Genomic DNA, 24,510 nt, shown 5'->3' on the forward strand with positions numbered 1-24,510 from the left:
AGTAACAAATGTATATCCTTCAAAAACCATGCCAACTGAGGAAGCCCATATAGTTGTGTCAAAAGATCATAAAGTCCTATTTCTTCCCCTTCTTTTTTTTTTTAATGCACTTTTATTGAGATATTCTCACACACCGTACAAACCATCTGAAGTATACAATCACTGGCTCACAGTATCATCACGTAGTTGTGCATGCATGATCAATTTTGGAACATTTTCATTATGCCAGAAAGGAAATAAAAAATAAAACCCAAATTCTACCATACCCCTTATCCCTCCTGCCCACCCACCCATTGGCCCATAGTGTTGGTGTGGCACATTTGTTAACTGTTAATGAAAGAATATTAAAATATTACTGTTAATCATAGTCCATAGTTTGCAATAGGTACGTTTTCCCCCATGTATCCATCTATTATTATTATTATTTTAACCTTTGTTCCCCTATTATTTATTTATTTTTAGTCCATATGTTTTACTCATCTATCCATACCGTAGATAAAAGGAACATCAGACACAAGGTTTTCATAATCACACAGTCACATTGCAAAAGCTATATCATTTATACAATCGTCTTCAAGAAACATGGCTACTACAACACCGCTACAGTTTCTGGCACTTCCCTCTAGCCTCTCTAATACACCTTAGATTTAAAAAGGGATATTTATATAATGTGTAAAGAATAACCTCCAGGATAACCTCTTGATTCTATTTGAAATCTTAGCCACTGACACTTTATTTTGTCTCATTTCTCTCATCCCCATTTCAGTCGAGAAGTTTTTCTCGATCCCTTGATGCTGAGTCCCAGCTCATTCTAGGATTTCTGTCCCACGTTACCAGGAAGGTCCACAACCCTGGAAGTCATGTCCCACGTAGAGAGGGGGAGGGCAGTGAGTTTGCTTATTGTGTTGGCTGAGAGAGAGAGGCAGGCCACATCTGAGCAACAAAAGAGGTTCTCTTGGGGGTGACTCTCAGGCCTGATTTTAAGTAGGCTTAGCCTATCCTTTGCAGGGTTAAGTTTCGTATGAACAAACCCTAAGATTGGGGGCTTAGGCTGTTGCTTTGGAGGTCCCCACTACTTGTGAGAATATCAAGAATTCTCCACTTGGGGAAATTAAATTTTCCCCCTTTCTCACCATTCCCCTAAGTGCTTTTTTATTCGCTGTTCAAATCCTTCTGGGATTTATCAGGACATCACTCGGGACAAACCTACAAAATCTCATGGTTTTGAAATATTTTAAAGAATATGTTTGTATATTGTTTTTATAAAAATCTTATCTTCTAATCTTTTTATATATATGTGTATATATATTATAAAATTTTTATTTTGATAACATGTATGCAGTATAATATTTCCCATTTTGACCACTTCCAAGTGTACAATTCAGTTCATGAGTGTTAATTACATTCACAATATTGTGCTACCATTACCGCTACCTATTACCAAGACTTTTCCATCACCCTAAATAGAAACTCTGTACCTGTTGAACATTAACTCCCCCCATAAATTGTCTTTTATGGACATTGTAACCCAGTGAGTGAGACAGCAGGTTTCACCATGGTATTCTTATCATCATTTACAGTTGAGAGAGTAGGTTCAGGGATGTTGACGCACCTAAGATCACACCCCAGAAGGTGACTGAGTTCGGATGAGAACCCAGAAAATACTGTAACAGACACTGTGCTCCACAGCCTCTTTGCAGTGTTGGCATCCTCTCAGGTGTCTTCTTGCACAAAAGGGGCTAATCTCAAGTCTGAATCCAGCATCTTGGATACCCCACCTTGGGGAGATGGGAACCCTGGCCACCAAGAGCCAAGCAGAAAGCAGGCCTGAAGGGAGAGTTGGTCTGCTCGTTCGTAGACTGTATCTCTTGGTTTTTTGTTGTCTTGACTGGCCTTGGATGTACTTGTGGTTTTGAAAGGTGGCCAAAGCCAGGGAGCTCTTAAACCTGCTGCTTGATGTCACAGAAGCAGCCTTTGTTCTGCTGGCAGAGCCAGGCTTCTCTGAGGTCTGCGGATTGGACTTCCTTTGACGTTAGCGTTGTTCAGCTGATGCCCTGTCAGTTATTTGTCTTCAGAGATAAATCTTTATTGGAATCTGGGACCTTTCTTGGGCTGAAAGGCTATTGGTTCCTGCTGTTGAGATATCTGTGGTGCTGGTATAGCTGCGGAATGAGTGCGTGGAACCCTTTCTGAATCCTTTTTCCTGCCTATGGGTACTTGGAGGCTCGCATTCCTGGGAACAGCTGCTGAGTGCCTAATACCTCCTGGCCTTGTGCTGTGGGGAGCATGTGGTGGGACAATGTGGTGTTTCATTCATTTGCATGAGCTTGGTTGACTGACTAGTCACAAATGTTTTAATGGTCAGTGGCCAGAAAGTCTGCAGAATTTTCCCAAGTTAAAATCTGGTCCACTTACCCAGGCAGTAAGTAACCCACCGTGTCACCGTGTGAGGCCTTCAAAGTTGAGGCAAACATGTAAGGCACAGGATCTATGCAGGCTTTTCTCTAAAACACTGATTTAAAGACCTAAATCTGGGCTTCATCAGTCCCATCATCTGAAAAATTGCTTCAGCTGTTCCTCTTCAGAACACCAAATTCTGTAAGTATTGCTCTGTCCTTAACAAAGCAAGAGGTTCCCCCAGACATGTAAATAAATCATCCTTCAGCTCAAAGTAATCAGGAAGATCTGCAGTGTGAAGGTCCACATGCAAAGATGTGCAGCTTATTTATAAATGGGCATGTCTGCGGTCTGCAGATTGGAATCTTTTCATGCACAGAGGAAAAGTTGGATTTAGATTTGTAAAATATCTATTTCAGTTAATAGGAGGTACACTTCTTGAATTAGCAGAGTGACAGTGGCTTTTTTAACAGCCTGGGTTCAAGAATGTCTTGGGAAAGTGTTAGTCCACATGTTGAGTTTTTATTTTTTAAAGACTAAATGGAAAGTGTCCCTTGGTATTTGAACACAGCTGTTACAGATGGGTTAGTGAATTCTGAGGAATGATGCGTGTCCACCTCCAGTGGCCCCTGGTGTGCTAAGGCCAAGAGCAGCTGGGTCAGAGTTGGGCTTGGCCCCTGCCAGGTGCCATGCTGTGTCCCCCTGGGTTAAGGGAGACCAGAGCATGGGAAATGATTGTAGGTCTGTCAGCTGCCCTGAGGGTAGCCCTAAATCCTCTACTGACAAGGATGATTTCAACCTCAAGGTTGGGACCTATGCATTTTCAGCTGTTCTTCTGGGGAAAACGAAAGAATTTTTTGTTTCTTTCTTTCTTTTTTTTTTTGTTTTTAACTGATTGCAAACCACAACCAAGAAAATGATCACAGAATTACACAAAGCAGTCCTTGTTGAGAGAAGCTGCTTAATATCTTCTCTGGCCAGGCCCCGTGAGTACAGACCTGCTTTAAATCATGTTTTTTCAGGCCTCCTGCATACTGTTTGGGAAGGGTCAGGTTTTTTAGTATTCTGGGAGTCAGAGACTATGAGAGTTTTTTCACACCCCTCAATATATGTAAAAGCACATAGTAAACAGAAGGTGCAGTGTCATTACAAATTGTTATTCGTGTTTTTATCATGGGATTTGGGAGCCATCCCAGTGTGTGAACTAGGGCAAGTTCTAAACCATAAAATGAGGGTAAAAACATCACCTCTGAGGAGTACTGTGGAGGTTAACTGGTCACTAATTGTGAAGTACTGTGTTTCTGCTCTGACTTTCACCCATGAGCCTGGTGCTCTGTTCTGGGCATCTGGGTTGATCAGATGCCTCCCACCTAGTTTGGTTATTTTACTCCTGCCCCAACCCTGCTGTGGCCTCTGACCCAAAGGCCATTGAAGCCTTTGATGAGTTGTTGACATAGCCACGGATATCAAAGAAGACTGCTAACAACCTTGGTGTTCATCCAGCAGCCACACCAGGGAAGCCTTGTGACCTCGGATAAATTACCTTTCTGAATCACGGAGTCCTCCAAGGTTGGCTGTGAGGATCAAATACAATCACCTGTGTGAGCTCTTTGCCCAGAACTTGCCGTAGAGAAGGGGCTCAGTAGTTACGTTTCTTTCCTTCCTTCCTTCCTCCTGGAAGGCTGGAGCTGGGAAGCTTCTAATCCTCACGTGTAACCTGAGATGGCGTTCAGTGCCTGTGGCTGAGGTGGGAGAAAGTTTCCCACGTGTTGATAGAGTCTGGCTAGAATCCCTCTATCTGGATCTGCCCTAAGCTGCCCTACAGCAGTGCGACTTGGCTGGCTGTTACAGGTGTAACAACCACACTGCTATAATAACAGCCCAGCATTGCAGTAAAGCACAAAGCAGAGCCTGTCTTCAGTGGCCTGTCCCCGAGCCCTTGATTGATTGTCTAAGTCCTTTTATTTAATGTCAGTGTCTTTGCATTTGTTCTTTCTCCCAACAGGTATTCCTTGAGCTTGTTTTATGTCAGGCATTGTGCTGGGCACTAAGTACACAGGGGAAAATGAAATGGATGTAGATCCTGCCTTACGGGGCTGCCAGTTCAGGGGGCCCGCAGACAGACTAGATAACTAGAGCGCGAGGGGTGTAAGGATGGTCACATCAGAGAGCTCTGGGTTACTGAGATGGGTGGAGAGGAGGCTTCTGTGGGGAAATCGAGACGTGAAGAATGAGCCCGCATGAAAAGAGCAGCAGTGGAAGGAACAGCCTGGGAAAAGGCCTAATTGAAGGCGTAATGGTGTTTTCCAGCAGATGAGAGGAGCCTAGTGTGGCCAGAGTGGGGTGATGGAGGGAGCAGCTCAAGAAGCAGTTATTAGAGATAAGCGGAGGCCAGATTCATGCAGGGACTTCTGGATCTTGGCTGTCCAGTGCAGAGGCCACTGGCCACAGGGGGCTGTTGAGCACTTGAAATATGGTCGGTCCAAATTGAATGTGCTGAAAGTGTGAAAAACACACCAGATTTTGAAGATTTAATGTAAAAAAGAATATAAAATATTTGTAACTTTTATGTTGATTATGTGTTGAAATACTATTATTGAAATGTTAGGTTAAATTATGTTATTAAAATTAATTTCATCCATGCCTTTTTGCTTTTTTATTTTTTAAGATTTGGCTACTAGAAAATTAAAAATTGCGTATGTGGCTCGTTGGTATATATCTATAGGGCAGCCCTGGTCTAGACCTCGGTTAGGAGTTTAGATTTTCTCTGAAGGACAAAAGGAAGTTCTTAAAGGGCTTTAATGAAGGAAATGGCATGAAGGTTGAGTTTTTGAAAAATTGATTTTTCTTTCTATGGAGAACTGAGTGAGGGGCAAGAGGAGCAGGAGGTCATTGAAGAAGTACAGGGAGGAGGGAGGGAGTCTGCACTATGGTAGTGGCAGAGGAGATAAAAGTAGAGATCTATTTTTAGGTAGAGTCTGCCAGCTTACTGAGGTTTTGTAGTAGTGGGATGTAGGAGAGCAACAACCAAGCATGGCTTGAATCATGGGATGTGTGGGTTGGGGGTATTTACTGAGAAGAATGAGGGGAGCAGGACTTTGGCTGCTTTTATTGGTGTGTGTGGGGTCATGATAGACTACAGAGAATCTAGACATTTGTTTTGCATGTGCCAAGTTTGAGATGCATGTGTGTCTATTTGGAGATGTTCACCAGGCAGTTGGTTTATGAATCTGTAGCTCTGGAGAGAGGTCTGAGCCAATGTTACGAAGTTAGGACCCCGCGTAGAAATGGAATGAAAGCCGTGGGAAAGCACCCAGTCACCACGGGAAAGATCTGAGTGATAGTAAAGGCCTCAGCCCTGAGAAGTCCCAGCATCATCCACTCCAGGGAGTCAGCAGAGAAGGCTGAGAGTTCTCTGCTGGGGAGCAGAGTAGTGAGGCAGGAGTTAGATATGGTCGGTGTTGGAAGGGAGGTTTTTTTGTTTTTGTTTGTTTTAGAGATGAAAGACAAAATTAAATAGGAAAACGCTAATCTTCTAAGCGTGTACTCACACAAAGCATGTTTTCATCACTTAATTCTAAAACAGTTTTGGTTTGATTAAAATAGACATATCCCCAGGGCCGCCCTCCCTGTGGGCTGTGTCAGCAGCACTGAAACCACGGCGATTATGCTCCTGCCACTCTTTCTCAGCAGGGCCCAGATGTTCGCTAAGGACTCTGTAGACAGAGGGTGTATACAGAGGGCTGCAGTTGGTAGTCAGCCTTTTGCCTGAGGGATGACAACTGCTTTTTTCTTTTTAATCTTTTTTTATAGTGCATGGAACCCTTGTGGAATCTTATATTTTCTTACACAAGCTTCAGTTAGACCTTGCTACCTGTAGAACCTGCAAAGCCCAACCAGGACCATTCCAGCCAATCCTAAAGAACACCTAGGGCAATATGTAAGACAACTGCTTTTCTAAGGTTTAGGTGGGTGGATCCCTCTAGGAGGGGTGCTGACCCAGAAAGCAAGTCAAGGGTGTGTGCTCCTGTATCTGGGTAACTGGGTAAAAAACCCTGTAGGACTTTGCCTCAAAACCATGGCACCTTTATTCTACCTTTGAATTAGCTGAGATGAAACCTTTATAAACACACTTCTTCAGAAGGGGTAGAAAATGATCACTCAGTGGGTGGGGGAGGGGGTCGATGTGATTGGTGGGAACAGAGGAAAGCGAGAGAGATAGCCAAGCAAAACATCTGCTTTTATCAAAAGTGCTATGTTGGCGACAAGCAGACTCACTGCCCTCCCCATCTCTATGTGGAACATGAATCCCAGGGGTGTGAACCTTCCTGACAACGAGGGACAGAAATGCTAGAATGAGCTGGGACTCGAGGGACTGAGAAAACCTCGACCAAGAGGGGGAAGAGAGAAATGAAACAAAATAAAACGTCAGTAGCTGAGAGATTTCAGAGTCGAGAGGTTATCCTGGAGGTTAGTCTTACGCATTATATAGATATCACCTGTTTAGTTAAGGTGTAATGGAGAAGCTGGAGGAAACGACCTGAAAATGTAGAGCTGTGTTCCAGTAGCCATGTTTCTTGAAGATGATTGTATAATGATATAGCTTTCACAGTGTGGCTGTGTGATTGTGAAAACCTTGTGTGTGATGCTCCTTTTATCTACCTTATCAACAGATGAGTAAAACATATGGATTAAAAATAAATAATAATAGGAGGAACAAATGGTAAAATAAATTTCGTAGATTGAAAAATAGATATGTAATACTGGAAAGCTATTTTTAAAATTGATCTTTAATAGTTCTATCAAATGTAAAGCATTAAAAAATATCAAGTAACCAAGAATCTTTGAAGTTGTTACCTCACCTTTAGGAAATGTTTTACCTAGTGTTTAAAAAGAAAATTGATGTAACCCACTTCGAAGTCTGAAATATGTTCAACAGCTAATTGTGATGCTGTGGTTTGAAATTTATAGCTTTTTTGTGTATATGTTATTCTTCACAAAAAAAGAAGGAAAAAGGTTGATTGTGATGGTAAAGTATTTAAGCCCTCTAGCCTCCAATATTCTGGAGCAGCTAGAAGGAAAAATATGAGAGGATCATATGGTAGTCCATGACAAACTCTGGGATCTGTCCTGTAACCACCTGTTGAAGAGTGCTTTGAAAACTATTGCTTTTTCATTTCTTTGCTTTGTATATATGTTATACTATACAGTAAAAAAAAAAGTGCTGTGTTGGGCTTGGACAGCCTACAGCCTGATGATTCACTGATGCCAGACCCTCTGCCTGCCAAGAGACATATTGGCCTTGATACAGTTTTTCTTGCTCTTGCCCTTTCAGTTTGACTGACGACTACCAAGTTAAGAATTCAGCAGCTTTTATTTAGCTTAATGCTGTCACTAGAATTCTGCTGAGCCCATGTTAACCCATGACCGGGTCAACTTTTTATCAACCCATATCACTTTGTATTAGCTTCACCATCGTGTAATTTGCAGGATATTTAAGTAGTGCTGTTTTAACATGATTAGGGAAACTGCCTGAGGGGGCAGATTAATTGCCATTCTTTTAATATATGTCATGAACAAATTAATCAGGCATTGTGGTCTTTTCAGATGAGAAGCAGGAATTGGCTATTGAAGTGAAAGAAAAGGAGTTCTAGAAGTAACCGGGACTTAGGCCGGGGAGGGCAACGTGACCTGTGATCCAAAGTCTCCTTTGAGCTGTAAGAAGAAAGACAAAGTTGAAAGGAATGATAAAAAATGATCCCAATGACCTGAGGTTCCAAAAGGGAAGCACAGCTTAGAACAAAAACAATACTCTGGCCACAGTTCCAAATGAGGAGGAGGAATAATATGTTTATCTACGTAGCTCCTCTGGCTGAGGATATGGATGAAAGACTGTCCCCTGCCTGGACTAACTAAATCGTTTAGAAAATTCCCTCCAAGGTGGTAAGATGAGGCAGGGCCATTTTTATTTGTTCATTCACAAATGTGTTGAAAATCTGTGTGCCAGTCTTTGCCCTATTGCTAAGGATTCAAAGGCAGAGAGGCCAGGGTCTCTGTCCCCTTAAGGAGGTCACAGCTTTAGGAGAAAGGGATGTTCCTCTTGGTGCACCTGATCTACCATTCCCTGTTCTCTCCACTTTCTTTGCCACTAACCTAACTGGTCGCACAGTATACAGCTGTGCTCAACTAGTTTGATAAACATTTCTGCTGTTCTTGGCCTCTGACCTCAAGGTCCTTCCAGGTAGATGCTGCTACTTCTCCTTGACTGGGTGATTGAGGCACCTTCTGGATAACCCTTCCCTAAGGGTCTACCTCTGCTGTACTGTCCTGGACTCAGACACAGGCCACCAAGGGCCATATCAGAGGGTGGCACTGAGCTGTAACAGAAATAGGGCGCAGAGAGCAAAGTGAATAGGGATTGTGAAAAATGCTAGGTAGTTATGCTCAGAACAATAAGACCAAAGAGAGGGGGGATGTGAGACTCCAAACTGCTGAGCTGTTCGGCTTGCATTTTTTTCTGTCAAGGTAGTGGCGCCTGATTAGAAAGGGTAGGATGGATGTGAAAAAGAGAATTGCTGACCTTGGAGTAGATGAGGCCATTGTATAAGAGGCTCTGATGCATCACAAGGGGCAAAGGAAGTGCCAAGGCCCGTGAAGATGGAGAGACCTGAGATCATCAAATCAGTGCTGTAATGCTGGTGGAATCTAGGGATAACCAAGATGTCCAGGAAAGATGAGGATAGATAAATAATTCCATTTTTAAAACAAGAACTAGGGAGATTTAAAAAAATCTACAAAATGATGAGCTTGACGTTGATTTCAGGTAATATCCTAAAAGAGTTTTAAGAACAGTGCATCTTGAATCCCTTGGTAAAGGAAGGAGCAACCATTAGGACCTATCAGGGCTTTGCCAAAAGCAAGTGATACCAGATTAACTTTCCTTCCTAGGTAACTTGGTTGGTAGGTTAGAGGAATAGTGAGAAAGTGTGTGTGCAAACAAGGGTAGTCATTTATGCTACCCTTGGGGTGGGAGAGAGGTTTGATCTAGATGATGGTTTAGGAAGCATGTATAGGCTCTGTCCTTAGCCCCAGCCTATTCAGTTAAAAATATCATATAGATAATATTGACTTAGAGATCATATGTATGGATCACATGAATCTTGGAGAAATAACTAATATGTCAGAATGACAGAAATGAGATCCGAAAGAGGTCATTTCTAGAATTTTGAAATAGACCAGATTTGATTGGATAAAACTTTATATAGAGAGATAAAGATTTCCACCAGAGTCCAAAAACATTAATCACAAAGTAAAGTAAGGGATTTGGTTTAACAGCCACATGTGAAAAATATTCTGGTATCTGGATAACTGCAACCTCAGAATGAGTCAGCAGTATGCTATGGTTGTCAAAGAAGCAAATGTGATTTCAAGAACATTAATTGAAGTTTAAAATTCAGGCCAAGGAAGGTGGTCACCTTGGCTGGTCAGATCACATCTGGTGAATTGTTTTTAGCTACAGGCATCAGATGAATTCCACTTACTACAGAGAGAGCAATGAGCTTCTGCCTAGACTTCTGTCTTCTGTTCTACAGCTTATCTGTTGGTTTAATCGTTAAGGAATATCCTAACTTTCTTCTGTATTAGTGTCAAGGAACTTTCAAGTCATGTATTAATCCCAGGAAGAGAATATAAAGTAAGCGCCAACCTTAATCCTGTTAACTGCTAATGAAGCATACTTAATGAAGAAGATCAATGAATATGTTCTGAGATGTGGGTAATCTCTTCTCATTTATTTTTTGCAGGGTGATGAAACAAAAATATTTGCTCAAGTGCACATCTAGCATCCTTACTGTTCTCTGTATTTAAAGCTATATCCTTTTTTAAATAAGCAAAGGCTATATACGCAATATGTCCCCACCTTGAGCAAGAAAGTAACTCGTTATTGGAACTTTAATGCAATTTCCCAATATCAGTAAAGGGCCTGTTAGTGTCACCACAGCCTAGCCATTTTTCTGAGCAATGTCATCTCTCCACTCACCAAGCTAACTCTATATTAAGCATCTCTTTCTTCTCGTTTTCCCATAAATAGATGGAAATGGCCCTGTGGTAAATTCTCTCTGTCGGCTTGTTTATCTCCAATTAACTTTCTTCCTGGCATTTCACACACGTCCAGGGAGATTCATTTTTAGTAGTTGCAGCCAGCTATTCAATGTTACTTTGAAAACATCTGTGTCAGTGGCACTGAGGAGCCAGACACTGCCTTGAGGGCCATGGCACGCCATTGTTGAGGGAGCTCTGAGGTCACCGCAGTTAAGCCACAGACCTGTGGCTGAATTATCTCCTTAGTGAGGAGGCCGTCAGTTCAGGAATACTTCTCTCTTGTCCCTCTCCCCTTCCAATGTTGTTCTTCCCTTGGTGAGCCCATGGGGTATGGTAGGCGGGAAGGCTTGGGGTCTTTCTGGGCAGTGGTGAACATGTGCACACATCCCTGTTCATTCATTCATACCAGTGTTTACTGAGCAACTGTGTTCTGGGGATGGGACACTGAATAAATATGGTCCTTGTTTTCACTGAGCCCACTAAGGGCAATAAATGGGAAAACATATATTATGCTGAATTTTAGTTATTTTCTATCACAGAGTTTTATAATGCATAGAAAACTAGTGCCAAGGAGACAGTGCTAATTCTGTGATTTGCAGGGTTTGTGGGAAGGAGCGGTTCGAGAAGGTGGGAATGAGTAGAAAGAGAAGATGGGGATTCCTGTCCTATTCATTCAGGAAAATTCCAAGTAGTTTGGATTTGTTGGAGTGTTAAGGAACTGAATAGGGAGATGAAGCAGATAACATGGGCAAGGCCTTAGACCCCTGGGTATCATCTAATAACATAGAAAATGAGAATGCTAAGCTGCCCCATATATTAATCTTACCTATTAGAACAGAAAGCCTTGTAAAGAATATTGTCCAGTGGACTCAGAATCTTAGTAAATGTAAAACCTGTTATCTCTTTCTTTCCCCTCTCCCTCTATCTCTACTTCTCCCTAACCAAGATTTTGATATATCATTGGAGTTTCATGCTGGGATGTCCAGTTAACACAAGGCTTCCAGAATGAGATGTAAAGGCGCTAGATTCCAGGGCCAAATTCACATGCAAAAGTACGGAAACCCTGAGACTGTCAATGGAGAATGGACTTCCAGTTGTTGGGTTCACCTTTCCTGAGAGTGCGGCATACCCTGGTGCACGAGTTAGTTAAGAATGTAGATCCTAAGACTGCAGTGTTTATTCCTCGCTGGCCCTGCTGCTTCAGGTAAATAGAGAGGCATACCCTTAGCCTTCTGATCACACTTGTCTTAAATGCTTTTGTGTTGCAGTTTAGTTCAGTGTTCTCAGAATAAGTTCATTTGCAATGTCTAAATGATAGCAAAAGAACTCCACCCCGGCAATATAAACCTTTTAGTCCTTGCCCTCTATAAATTGCTGATCTAAGATTTTTGCATAGTGCTTACACGTCCAGGAATCTTGCTGAACTTTGTAGATCCTCTTGTGTGTTCTGGGTGAGCAGTCATTATCTGTGAATCTGGAAGAATTTACAGTATAATTTTCAAGTAACGGTTCCAAAGTTTGGTAGAACTTGCTAGTAAAACCATCTAGGCCTGTTGGTTTATTTGTGGGAAGATATTTAGCTACTAATCAAACTTTTTAAATGGTTAAAGGACTATTCAGATTTTCTGTTTCTTATTGTATCTGTTGTATTTTTTTTTTTCTTTTTTGGAATTTATTTTTCCTAAGTTTTCAATTTTTGGCATAAAGATGCTCATTAAATTCTCTTACTGTGTTCTCTTGTATCTATGATTTTGCTTCCTTTTCACTTCTGTATTGTCTTGTGCCTTTTTTTTTCCCCATGGCTTATATCTGCCAGAGGTTTATCTATTTTATTAGGCTTTCCAAAGAACTAGACTTTATTTGTTGCTTCCCTAATGTATCATTATTTTGTATTTAATTTCTGCTCCAGCTTTATTTCTCTTGATCTACTTAATGTTTGTTCTGTTCTCTTAAGCTGGACATTTAATTACTTTTCAGTCTTTTTTAAATTAAACATTTGATGCTATACATTTTCTTCAAAATGCAACTTTAACTGCATCTTACATATACTGTATCCTACATTCTGAAAACCTGCCTTGTAATTGTGAGTTTAATCTAGTTAACAGGAATTGTTTTTAGTGATATATTTGGATTTATAGCTGCATCTTGTTCTGAAATTCTGTACTGTATATTTGCATATTAAAAAATCTGTTGGTTTGGATTTCCTTATTTTGAGTTGTCTTTTTTTTAATACTCTATTCCTATCATTTAGTGGTACTTTAAAAACACTTTAATATTACTTTATAAAGCATGAAGTAAAACTATGTTTACTTCCTTCCGAGCGAGAAAGAGACCTTAGAACATTAACTGTGATTTTCTTTCTCCTGGCTTATATGCCATGGTTGCTTCATATTTTAGCTCCATCTTTTTTTTTTAACTCTATACGTTAGAAATTTATCTTGTATGTACCGTTAGTGCTGGTTGGGAGTTGCCTACTTGTTTTCCAATTCATTTGCCCGTCATTTATTCTCAGATCTTAGGCATTCCCCCTGGCTTCTTTACCTTCTCTTTTTAGACGAATATTTCTGTTTTTGTCTGTCTCACTTGTTATTCACTCTTGTTCTTGTTATTCTGCTGGGCACGCAGTTTTAAGCTTCTCATTTTCCTATTAGGTGATGAAAATTTGCTATTAGTCTGATTGGCATTGCTCTAGGGGAAATTTTTCTTTGTTTTTAGCTGCTTTTAAAATAGTCTCTTTGTCTTTTGTCAGTCTGTAGTTTAATTATAATGTATCAGAGTAAGGATTTATTTTTGGTTATGCTGTTTGATATTCAGTTGAATTCCTAAATCTGAGGATTGCTATCTTTCTTTAATTTTGAAGATTTCTTCCATCATTATTTCTTTGACTATTGCTTTTACCCCTTCTTTCAGTCTTCTCCTTTTAGAACTCTGGTTAAATGTAAATAGGCCTTCTCATTCTACCTGCAAAATCTCCTTCATATTTTCTATCACTTTTTCTGTCTGTGCTGCATTCTATGTAATTTCCGTATATCTTTGTTTTACTTCAGAAGTATTCCTTCCAGCCATTTCTAGTCAGTTATTTAACCCATCCATTGAGTTTTATATTATACTTGACTATAGTTTCTCATTTCTAAAAGTTATAGTAGGTTATTTTTATATTTGCCTATTTATTCTTAGTTGAGTTTTTAAAACTTAAAAAATATTTGGCGCAATTGTAGGTTTACAGAAAAATCATGCAGAAAGTATAGAGTTCCCATTTATCCACTTCCCCCATAGTTTTCCTTATTAACATTTCCTTATTAGGGTGGTACAATTGTTACAATTGATGAATCACTATTATTAAAATTATATTACTAACCGAAGTCCATAGTTTACATTAAGATCACTATGTTGTACAGTTCTATGGAGTTTAATTTTGTTTTATTGTGTAGCATATATACAACATAAAATTCCCCATTTTCTTAAATCCCTTTTTTATTCCATCTTTTATTTTTACAAATTTATCATACATAGTTATTTTATAACCTGTATTCCAATATCTGAAGCCTTTGGGGATCTAAAAATATTGTTTGTTTTCATGACTTAAAAGTCGCATTGTGGCTTGTTTCCTCATTTATGTGGTTATTTCTGAAAGAGAATTATATTTAACCAATATATGGATATCCTGAGGGGCTTTTGATGAGAATGTCTTCCTTCCCAAAGGATTTACGTTATTTCCCTGCTAATGGCACCACCATCCCAAACACTTTAATTTCTCATTTTAGAATTTCTCTGTCAAAGCACATAGTATGAATTTGAATCCTCAACCCAAATGAACGCTGGCCTGTGATTACAAATTCATAGGTGAGACGATGATTCTTAGTCATTATTTTCCTATGAATATTGGTAGTAGAGACAAAGAGATTTGCTTCTTGGTTCCCTTTGCTACAGAGAGAGAGAGAGAGAGAGTGTGTGTGTGTTATTCAGGCATTATGCGTGCAGGGCGTCAAGTTTAGATCCTCACTTGTTTTTGGACCCGGGGCTTGTCCTTCCTGCTTTTCCCCTTTCCTTTTTGTTGTTGTTGTTTTGTTTTCTGTTTCTGTTTTGTTTATGTGTGTGTTTTGAGAATTTCTCTTTCTTCTGACTTCACTTATTGCTGGGGTGGCATGAGTAGAATAGTCAACAGATGCATTCGTGTTTTTTTTTTTTTTGCTGCATAACAAATTACTACAAACCTAATGGCTTAAAGCAACACCCGTTTTTCACCTCATGATTTCCTAGGTCTGAAGTCCAGTGTTGCTCAAGTGGATCCTGTTCGGGGGTCTCACGCTTAAGGTTTGACTGGCTGTATTCTCCTCTGAAGCTGTGGGGAAGAATCTGCTTCCAAGCTCCTTCAAGTTGTTGGCAGAATTCAGTTCCTTGAGGGAGGTCCCTTTTTCCTGGCTGTTGGTCTGGGGCTGGTCTTATCTCCTGGAGACCACTTGCAGTACCTTGCCATGGGCCTTCTCAAAAGTCTCATAAAATCACATCAGCAGCAGGAACCTTCATGTCAAGGCCCCCCTCATGCCTCAAAATTGGCCCCACCCAGATAATCTCCATGAATTAATGTCAATGGATTTGGCATTTTACTTACATCTGCAAAATGTCTTTGCAGCAGTACCTAGATTACTGTTTGAATAACCAAGGGATGGGAATCTTGGGGGTCCACCTTTAGAATACTGCCCATCACGGTGAGGTTGAGAGCTAGCTAGAGCCATATCCCTTGGGGCTTTGTAGGCCACAGCGAGGACTTTAGGGTTTTCTTCTGATGAAATAGGAGCTATTAGAGGATTTCTAAGGGTGGGTAACATTATCTGAGTAAAATGATCCCTCTGGCTGCAGTGTGGAGAGCAGACAGGGGAACTGGAGTGAAGCTGGGGAGGGTAGAGCAGAAGTCCAGGCAAGACATCATGGTGGCTAGGACCATTCTCCCTGAGCAGCTTGCAGTTCCCCAAATGTGCGTCTCATCTCATGCTTCTCTTGTGAACTTTAACATTTCTCATCACCTCCTACCACCTAGCTTCTCCACCAGGACAACACCCTACTTACTCTCAAATCTTAGCTCAAATATTGCCGGAAAGGCACCTCCACATTCTTTCTCTTCCACTGACAGCCTCCCCCTGGTTTGACTTGTCTTTGGTCTGTTAATCTATTTTCCCCATTTGCCTGTGACTTAGTCTTCAGTTCTGTATTTCCATCGTCTAGCCTAGCACAAAGCATATAGTGGATACTTGATAATGTTTGTGGATGAATGCAAGAACAATGAGAGATGCTGGGGATGAAGTAGACATGATCTTCACTCTCGGCGAGTTTGCCATCTAGAGGAAAAGATATATAGATAAATAAATACCAAGTCTATAGTGAAAGATAAACATATAATTAACTACCATACAGTGAACCGTAATACAAATACCACGCTACGTGCACAAAGGTGTGCCAGCTCATCTTAGTACTGGTGTGCATAGAATTTAAGGGGAACCTTTTCCTACTTAGTCTGAAATAGTTGGATATAGTTTCTCATTCTTTCATTGTATGAAGTAATGATCTTATTACAAATGATTCCTTTTTGTGTTGTATCCAAAGGGACATTTATTTGGCAACGCTGTTAGCCATTAATTTATTCTGTAGATTTAAAGAAGTAAATATTCACTCGCTTAAAAACATTCTCTAATTTTAAGGCATATCAAATTACTTCCTTCCTCATCTGTATTCCAACCACTTAGAGAAGAAAATCGTGTTAGTGAAAATTTGCTTATATAGCCAAGATGGAGAACCCCTTCATTTAAAATAGTAAGCACTTACAGATCAAGTGTCCTTTTAAGAGGGAGGAAATTATTAATCTGGTTATTGATGAGGAACAAACTAAAATAGTAAATATATCATTTTCATGACTCGCAATTGAACATGGTCAATTTGAGCTTAAGAAAATTGGACACTGAAAAGAATGATTCAACCAGGGTAGACATAGGGGTGTTACTTAAACTTAATAAACTTAAAAACAAAATAACAGAGAGTCTGGTTTCACCCTGCTGCCTTTATGCGGTGTGTTGGCTGTTTGATGGGGTGCAGCACGCCTTACAGAAGAGCCGTGGGTGCCTTGCCAGAACCTCCAGTTGTAAGCAGATGCCTACAGTATCATGGATTCAGAAGGGTGGGGATTCATAATTGGTATAGGCTCAAAAAATTATTTAAAAAGGACTTGTCATTTCTATTGCCAAGTTCCTCTGTTTATTTTCTAGTGATCTCTCCTGGAGAATATAAATCTGTGATTCAAGGACTGTTTGCTGCACAGTCTGGTATGAATAACTGGATATTCTATTTCAAATTACAGGCTGGAGCTGCAGGGCCAACTGCTTTGTTTTCTAGCCCTCCAGGAAGGGAGTTTGTGTGTTGAGAAAGTCTTTCTGGATCGGGCTGAGAAAAAAATGAGCAATAATACTTATGCCTTTAAATATAATTTTAATTTGATTTGAGACGGTGAGTGTTAAAGCTTTTGGATTTATAACATGCTAGCTTGATTTCAGGATATTCTCGCTATATTCCTTCCCTTGCCTCTTTAAAAAAAGGCAAGGTGAAGAATATGAGGACATGCTTAGGAGACCCCTTGTGGTTCTGAAATTAGAATTTGAGAACACTTGGATTTCCTTTTTGCTCTTGCAACTGGGACTGCACAAGGCTATCTTAGCAGGCCTGGCCAAGTTCATATGGGACCGGGCTCAAGAGGGACTTTAGTGTTATCCTTTTCTCTGTTCTCAAAGCCTTTTAGATGAGGAAAAGCAGAATAACCCTGTGGAAAGTGTCAAGTATCTCCTCAGAAAATTCTCTGGGTAGTTTGCTGGAATTTCCTGCCTCATCCCACATCCAGAGTGCCTTCTGTTGTTTGTCCCGCACCTGGAAACATGGGTTAACCTATTAACAGGTGGGCTCCTGCCTGAATTTCTTCTGCAGAGTCCTAGTATAGATCAGTGATGGCACAAGCTTGGGAGAGTTGCTCTAGTTACCTAACATGTGGCTTCTCTTGGCTTCACCTTTTCAAAGGTCGTGGTGGGAGGAGGCAGGGGAGTTGGAAGCCAGGCAGAAGAATTTCTGCTGCTGAGGCCAGGGTGAGAGACAGTGATGTAGTAACTTAGTGCCATTTCATAGCTTTAGTACCTGGCAGTATTGAGCCTTTAAATGTCCTTCAACCAATATTTACTGAGAGCCTGATAATGTGCCAGCACTTTTCTGGGAGCTAAAGATAATGCAATTAGAAGCTTTGGTTCAAATCCCAGCTCCTCTTCCTAGCTGGTTATTCTCTGTTTTGTCTTATGTAAATTGGGGTACCACCTCCTTCACAGGATTGTGAGGACACAAATTTGTGTTAATAGCTTTAGCATACAGAAAGTGCTCAATAAATGTAAAAAAAAAAGAAACAGGTACAGTCTCTATCTCACATCTTAGCTTTTTACAATATTCTGGACAGAGGCCAGTCACCATCTTGTAGTGAAAGTTGACCATCACTTCAAGGACATTTTTTATATTTTTAAAAAGAAATTTTTTAATTTTTATTTTTTTGCTTATCCCATTTTAAGATGGTATTAGTTGTTGTAAAGCACTTCCTTAAGGACATTTTTTATATTTTTAAAAAGAAATTTTTTAATTTTTATTTTTTTGCTTATCCCATTTTAAGATGGTATTAGTTGTTGTAAAGCACTTCCTTAAGTGAAGTTAAAATCTTCCTCCCCATAATTCCTAATTCTGGCCCCCTCACCTGAACAGAATAAGTCACATCTTCATATCACACAGAAACTCTTAAATTGATAGTTGATAAGCATTCCTTGCCCACTTTCTTCCCAAGTCTGCTCTTCTCAGTCTAAATTTTCTCTTCCTTTCCATTCTTCCCCATGTTATGATTTTGAGATTCCCTTCTCCCCACTGGTTGCCAGGTATATGGGTTTGTTCTGGTGTGCAAGTGTTCCGTTTATTCCTATTTTATTTACTTTCAGAGTGAAAGTGAGTATTCCAGATGTGCTCTGACATGTGGAGTAGAGTGGCTTTCACCTCCTTTCTTCTGGGTTTTGATCTCCTATCGAGGCAGCCTAAGATCCCCTACCATCTTTGAAAACCATAACCTACTATTTCATTATTGGACTTGATCATCTGAAGTTCCCAAGTGTTCCTCACATACCTCACATCTTCTACTTGCAAAAGTGGGATTTTTAAATTGGAAGTTCAGAATTTATCTCTAGTCCATTTCATCTGGTTAGAATTTGCTCATGACCTGAAATATTTTGGAGGGAGGGGGAATGAATTAATGTCATTTAACACATACATCACTAACACAACACTTAACATGTGCCCTTATAGTATTTATTATATGCCAGGTGCTGTTAAATAGTTTGGTCAGTTAAATTATTCAGTCTCTTCATTTTATCCCCATTTTACAGATGACAAAGTTGGAGGCATAGAGAGGTTGAGTTCACACATAGACTGTGTCTAGGTTCACACAGCAGTAAGTGGTAGTTAGTATATGAATACATTAACTAGCCCTTCTGGATTTTCTTCATTTGAATTTGATTGCTGTGTCATCAAGGTTCTCATCCAAGTTGTTATAATATTATGACTAGAAGGGGGCCTTTCTCTCTACCCATAAATAATCAGTGAGTGTTTTCCTTTTTGGGGGGAGATGAGAGTTGCTGGTCATTTAGTTGGATACTAAATAATTTGGGTTTCTTAAGTTGTTTGGGCTTAAAGACTTTCTCACATTTCTTGCTGAAATTCTGATTTTATTTATTTATTTTATGACATTCTGAAATTATTTATAGCACTTCTCAGGCCTACTAGTCTATTCATCCTATCACAAAAGGGAATGCAGTTCTGAGTTGTGACGTTAACTCCCTTTGTTTAGATGCTTGACGTGTCATTTTAGTAAGTTCTTAGAATTTTTCCAAGGATCTGCCTTTTCCACCAGATTTATAGGTTATAAAATCCTTTCCTTTCACCTTTTGAAAGCATAAACTTTCTCTAGAAATATACCTGAAAACTTGTTGAGTACTTCTGCTCATAAAAAGATTCGAGCTTGCAGTCAATGAATGTCTATTTTTTATTTGGAACAGTAATTTTCAAAGTGTGTGGGGACCCCTCAGATACCCTGAGACCCTGTCAGGGAATCTGTAGGTTCTAACCTATTTTCACAATAATACAAATATTTTGTTTGCCTTTTTCACACAGTTGACGTTTGCACTAATGGTTCAAAAGCAAAATGGTGGATAAAATTGCTGGTGCTTCAGCCAGCACAAAGCAAGGCACTACCACAAAACTATACTAATTGCCATTGTATTCTTTACTTCTATATACTCACAGTTAAAACATTTTTTCTTCTTTTACATTCAGTTAAGAATGTCTTTGTTGAAGCAGTAAAAGAAAAATTGATTATCTCAACCCTTGAATAAACTTTTTTTTTATTTACCAAATAAACATTTTTGCTTTAATCTCATATATTCAATATACATTTTAAAAATATTTTACATGGTGAAATGAGAGGTAGGTATCAAATCCTTCTGCTGCATATTGAAGTAAGATGGTCATCTGAGAGGATAAGCTCTTTTGCATTTGCTTGATTTGCAACCTGGACTGGCCGCTTTTTTCATGGTACATTACTTGGGCTTGAAAGAACAACTGACAGCCGAATATGGTTATTCAGTCCTACTATTTCACTGATATTTAATAAAAAACAAATGAAAGTCTGTCATTTCAAAGAAGATATTTGATGGTGTTTGTTGCCAATGAAAAAATTCAAGCTTTTAAGCAAAAATTAATATTTTTAGAAAACTTGTATCCTCCAACTGTGAGCTTGATGGCTCCTAATAACTTATCTGATGAGACTGGTAGTGATAATAACAAATGTTATTTTTGATATTGTATAATTAAATGGTTCAAAATTTAGAAGCTCTGCATAACTCAGGGAACCAGCATTTTTCAGTTTTACAGACTAACACTAAGATAAAAGATCCATTCAAAATGTAGGATGGACCATTGGATTGTAATGCAACCAACTGAGAGAAGTTCAGTGATATGATTTCAGATTCCACATTGCAAATAACCTTTAAGAAATTGACATTTGAGTTTTGGTGTATTATCAAAGAAGAATAGCCACAATTATCTAAAAGTCTATTAAAATCTCCCTCCCTTTTCCAATTACATATCTGTCTGAAGATCAACATTATTAAATTTATTTCAACCAAAATATATTGCAACATACTGAATGCTGAAATGGATATGAGAATCTGTCTGGCTATCTTCTATTAAAACATTTAAAAGATTTACAAAAATGCAAGACAGTGTCAGTCTTCTCACTAACATTTTTTGTTAAGAAAATATATATTAATTTTTTCATAAAAAAGCTATTTATGTTAACATCTAAAGGGTTTATTTTTAAAAATTGCATATTTTGTGGTTTTTTTCATTTTAGTTTCTAAAATGATATATATCGTTAAATATAACCTGCATAAATGAAGGCTGTTTGGTGTCTTCAATATTTGGAGTGTAAAGGGATCCTGAGACCAAAAAGTTTAAAACCACTGATTTAGACATTAAAATCTGTACTATCTGTCCATGCCACTGATTTAGACATTAAAACCTGTACTATCTGTCCATGCATTAAGAGATGACTGTATGTATCTAATGTACATTTTTTAATGTATCTGGGAATAGAAGTTGGAGGAAGAGAAACAGCATTTCAGTGGTCCTAACATCTTCTTGCACTACTGGGCCAGAGAATTAGCATAATACTGGATGCCTATATGCCTAAAACATTAATTCAGTAGAAAACCGGGGGTTCCAGAACTTTCAAGGAAAGTTTGGTCACAAAGTGCTGCCCACAAAGCTTGTAGTCACTAGCAAGGTATTCTGTGGACCTGGAGCCTGATGATGTGGCACCATGCCAGGGGTGCTCCTGAACACAGAGACCATCAGAGCTGGGGTAGCCTGGCACAGCAGTCAGACTCAGCCACTCAAAGGAAGGATGCCTGATGAAATATCCACCGGCTTGACGGCAAAGAATGTGTCTGGTTTTAAGCCTTCAAAAGACTGATGCTTCTCTTTGATGGGAACGCATCCAAGAACTGTAAGCTTTAGCTCTTCTCAGACCCTTTGGCCCTACAAAGGGACTCATTTCAAAACTTAATCTGTTCGTATGGAGAGCTCCTGGACTCCAGCCCTGCTGTGAGCATGTGCCCTGAGCACAGTCTGAAATTCACAGCCGATCCCTCCGAACATGGCCTGGTGGGTTGGATCCATTTCCACCACAAGATGGTTGTGTCCCTGAGCTGTGGGGTTGGGGCTCCTCCTGCCCTGGGCAGTGTACCGTGGACCTTCCTTTCTCGTGCTTAGTGATGCTGTCGTCTCCCTGCTCTCTCCACCGCCAGAGAATCATCCACGCCTGCAGGTTTGGGTGTTTAGCCCATCCATCTGGAGACTGCTACTTTTTCTGCTCCTCCTCTTCCTCTGACAGACAGATTCTTTCTGTAGACATGCTAAGACCTTTTTTCAGTGGACAGGTTAGTCTTGCAGGCATCGAAACCTTTCTTTGCAGGGATGTGTTGTGTTTTTGAAGTTTAAATCTCTGAAGGCAGCTATCTTCATTTTCCCTATTGGGGGTGGGGTGGTAAAAACTTTACTGAAAAAGTATCAGCGTATCAAAAACATTATGTCTCAAATCTCTCCCTCTTCTCTTTTTGCCACCCTGTAATCAGGTTTTCTTTTCACTTTCTGAAATATCACTCTCCTCTATGCCACCCACTGCTGTTACTTTTAATTATATAATTAATGCTGACATTATTATGATAGACATTAGAACAGCATTAGATTGGGGGAAAACCACTAAGGCATAAAGAAAATTAGGATGAATTGCTCAGGTTTACGCCAGGAGTTGGGTGGATAATAGAGCTGGCAATAAAGAGAGGAAGCTGTGGTTCAGAAAGCAGAGCTGGGGATGGGACTCAGTTCTCTCTCTCACTGGTCAGGACTCGGCTCTCTCCCTCACTGGGCATAGGACTCGGGTGGCCTGGGGCTGCTGTTTCACCTACCTGAGTCTCCATTTTCTTATTGTACAGTAGGCATGACACAGCCGCCTGGTGGGGACATAATAGGGATGGACAACTCTGATGTATATTTGGGTATCCACCCCTGCCTTATTCTCACCCTCTGCCCTTTCTCGGAGCTCTTTACTTTAGACATTTAGGCTAATGTTTGTTTTTGAGTGAACCTGGAATCACCACGTAAAAATATTCTAACGTTTGGGAGCTGAGTTTGACAGGAAAGCATGTGAAACGTCTACACTGAGGTTTTGGGAGCTATCTCTCCCATCCCCCCCACCCTCCCAAACACACACACCGTGAAAGGAGCCTGTGCATATTCTAACTTTCTTATCTGTCTGCTGTAGGTATTGTCTGGGGGTGGAGATGAGGGCCCAGCTTCATAATCTGAATGAATAAGGGTGAGTTATGATGGGCACACTTTACTCAATGTAAGAAACCACTGTTCCTAATTGCATGCATATGTATATTTTCTCTTTTCAGGGATCAGCATCTTCTGGACCCAGCTCTGGAATATGTGAAGGTAGGAAACAAGGATTTGACATGTAGTTGTGAGCCTTGTAATGAGTTTCCTATTTCTAACCTTGTTGCCAAATAATGCTACTGTCTGGCTTGTGTAGGAAGCTGGTTAGAGTGTCTGAAACAATGGTGAAGTAAATGGGCTCTCTAAAGCCTTCAGCACTGTATCTGCCTGTTACTGTTCTACAGTCTTTGCCCCATATGTAAAACCCTTGGGGCCAGGTGTGCTTGAAAATTCAGAATATTTTTAGAAAGGTAATATAGTGAATACATGTAACACACCAAGAAGAGTTTGTGGCCATCACCCTGTAATCAAACTGATTATCTCTGCAGGGAAATTTGAGGACATTTCATACCAAGTGAAATAAATATACTAAATGACTTTATGTGAGTTCAGGTCATTTTTTTGTTTTCTTTTTTTTAAGCAGTTTTATTGAGATATATTCATACATCATACAGGCCATCCAAAATTTACAATCAGTGCTTCATAGTATCATCACGTAGGTGTTCATTCAGCACCACAATCACTTTTAGAACATTTTCATTACTCCCCCCCAAAAAATCCCAAAACATCCCATACCCCTTATCCTCTCCCTCCATCCCCATTATTTGACTCTTAGCATTGGCGTGGTAATTTGTTAGTGTTAATGAAAGAATATTAAAATATTACTGATAATTATACCCCATGGTTTGGAGTCGGTACATTTTCTCCCCCAGATAGTACTCTTTTATTAGCTTCTTGTAATATGTCATGTACTTGTTCTAGTTCATGAAAGAACATTTTTATATTTGTACTATTAATCACAGTCATCATCCACCATAGAGTTCACTGTATTATACAGTCCTGTTTTATCCTCTAGCCTTCCTTCTAGTGACGTACATGACTAAATTTCCCCTTTCATCCACAATCACACACATAATTCAGTGCTGTTAATTACGCTTACCATAATGTGCTACCGTCAGCTCTATCCATTTCCAAACTTTCAGGTCAGTTTTTACGACCAAATGAGTTTGGGTTAGTTTTTGTTGCCAAATGAGTTTTTAAAAAAATCAGTTCTCAGAGTGTTTTGGATTTTGGAATAGTAGATGAGGAATCATGGGTCTGTGTTTACTTCACTGCCTTCAGATGCCCTGAAGTTTTATGAACTGCCCATTCCTTTCCAGTAATCATCTTCTTGTTCAATGGCTAATCTGGAACAGTGGTCAGTAATTGTTACTTTCCAGTGGGAAAATACTTCTAAACACTCAGTGCTTCTAAGAAGTGTTTTTCCTTCTGAGTACAAAAGGAAACTTTTCTTTTCTTCCCTCTGCCCCCTTATTTCTTGGGGTATGTGTGTGTGCATATGTGTATTATCTTATTGTTTGAGAACTATAATTAAATCTGGTCATCTCCTACAGAAAA

The 24,510-nt window shown here is 39.8% G+C and overlaps 1 protein-coding gene across 6 annotated transcripts in view; it reads left to right on the top strand.

The window, feature by feature from the left end:
- The window catches only part of BCAR3 (BCAR3 adaptor protein, NSP family member), a 218,767-nt gene that overhangs the window by 86,179 nt on the left and 108,078 nt on the right, over nt 1-24,510 (top strand). For 5 of the 6 annotated variants that reach the window (XM_077120230.1, XM_077120231.1, XM_077120234.1 and 2 more), the window contains one exon: nt 23,073-23,112. In XM_077120230.1, the coding sequence (XP_076976345.1) occupies nt 23,073-23,112 (40 nt within the window). Of the gene's footprint in view, nt 1-1,269; nt 2,599-23,072; nt 23,113-24,510 lie in introns of those variants that run through there. The other variant, XM_077120233.1, reaches the window with a different exon arrangement.

The sequence above is a fragment of the Tamandua tetradactyla genome, chromosome 11, assembly GCF_023851605.1.
Source record: "Tamandua tetradactyla isolate mTamTet1 chromosome 11, mTamTet1.pri, whole genome shotgun sequence".
Taxonomy (NCBI): domain Eukaryota; kingdom Metazoa; phylum Chordata; class Mammalia; order Pilosa; family Myrmecophagidae; genus Tamandua; species Tamandua tetradactyla.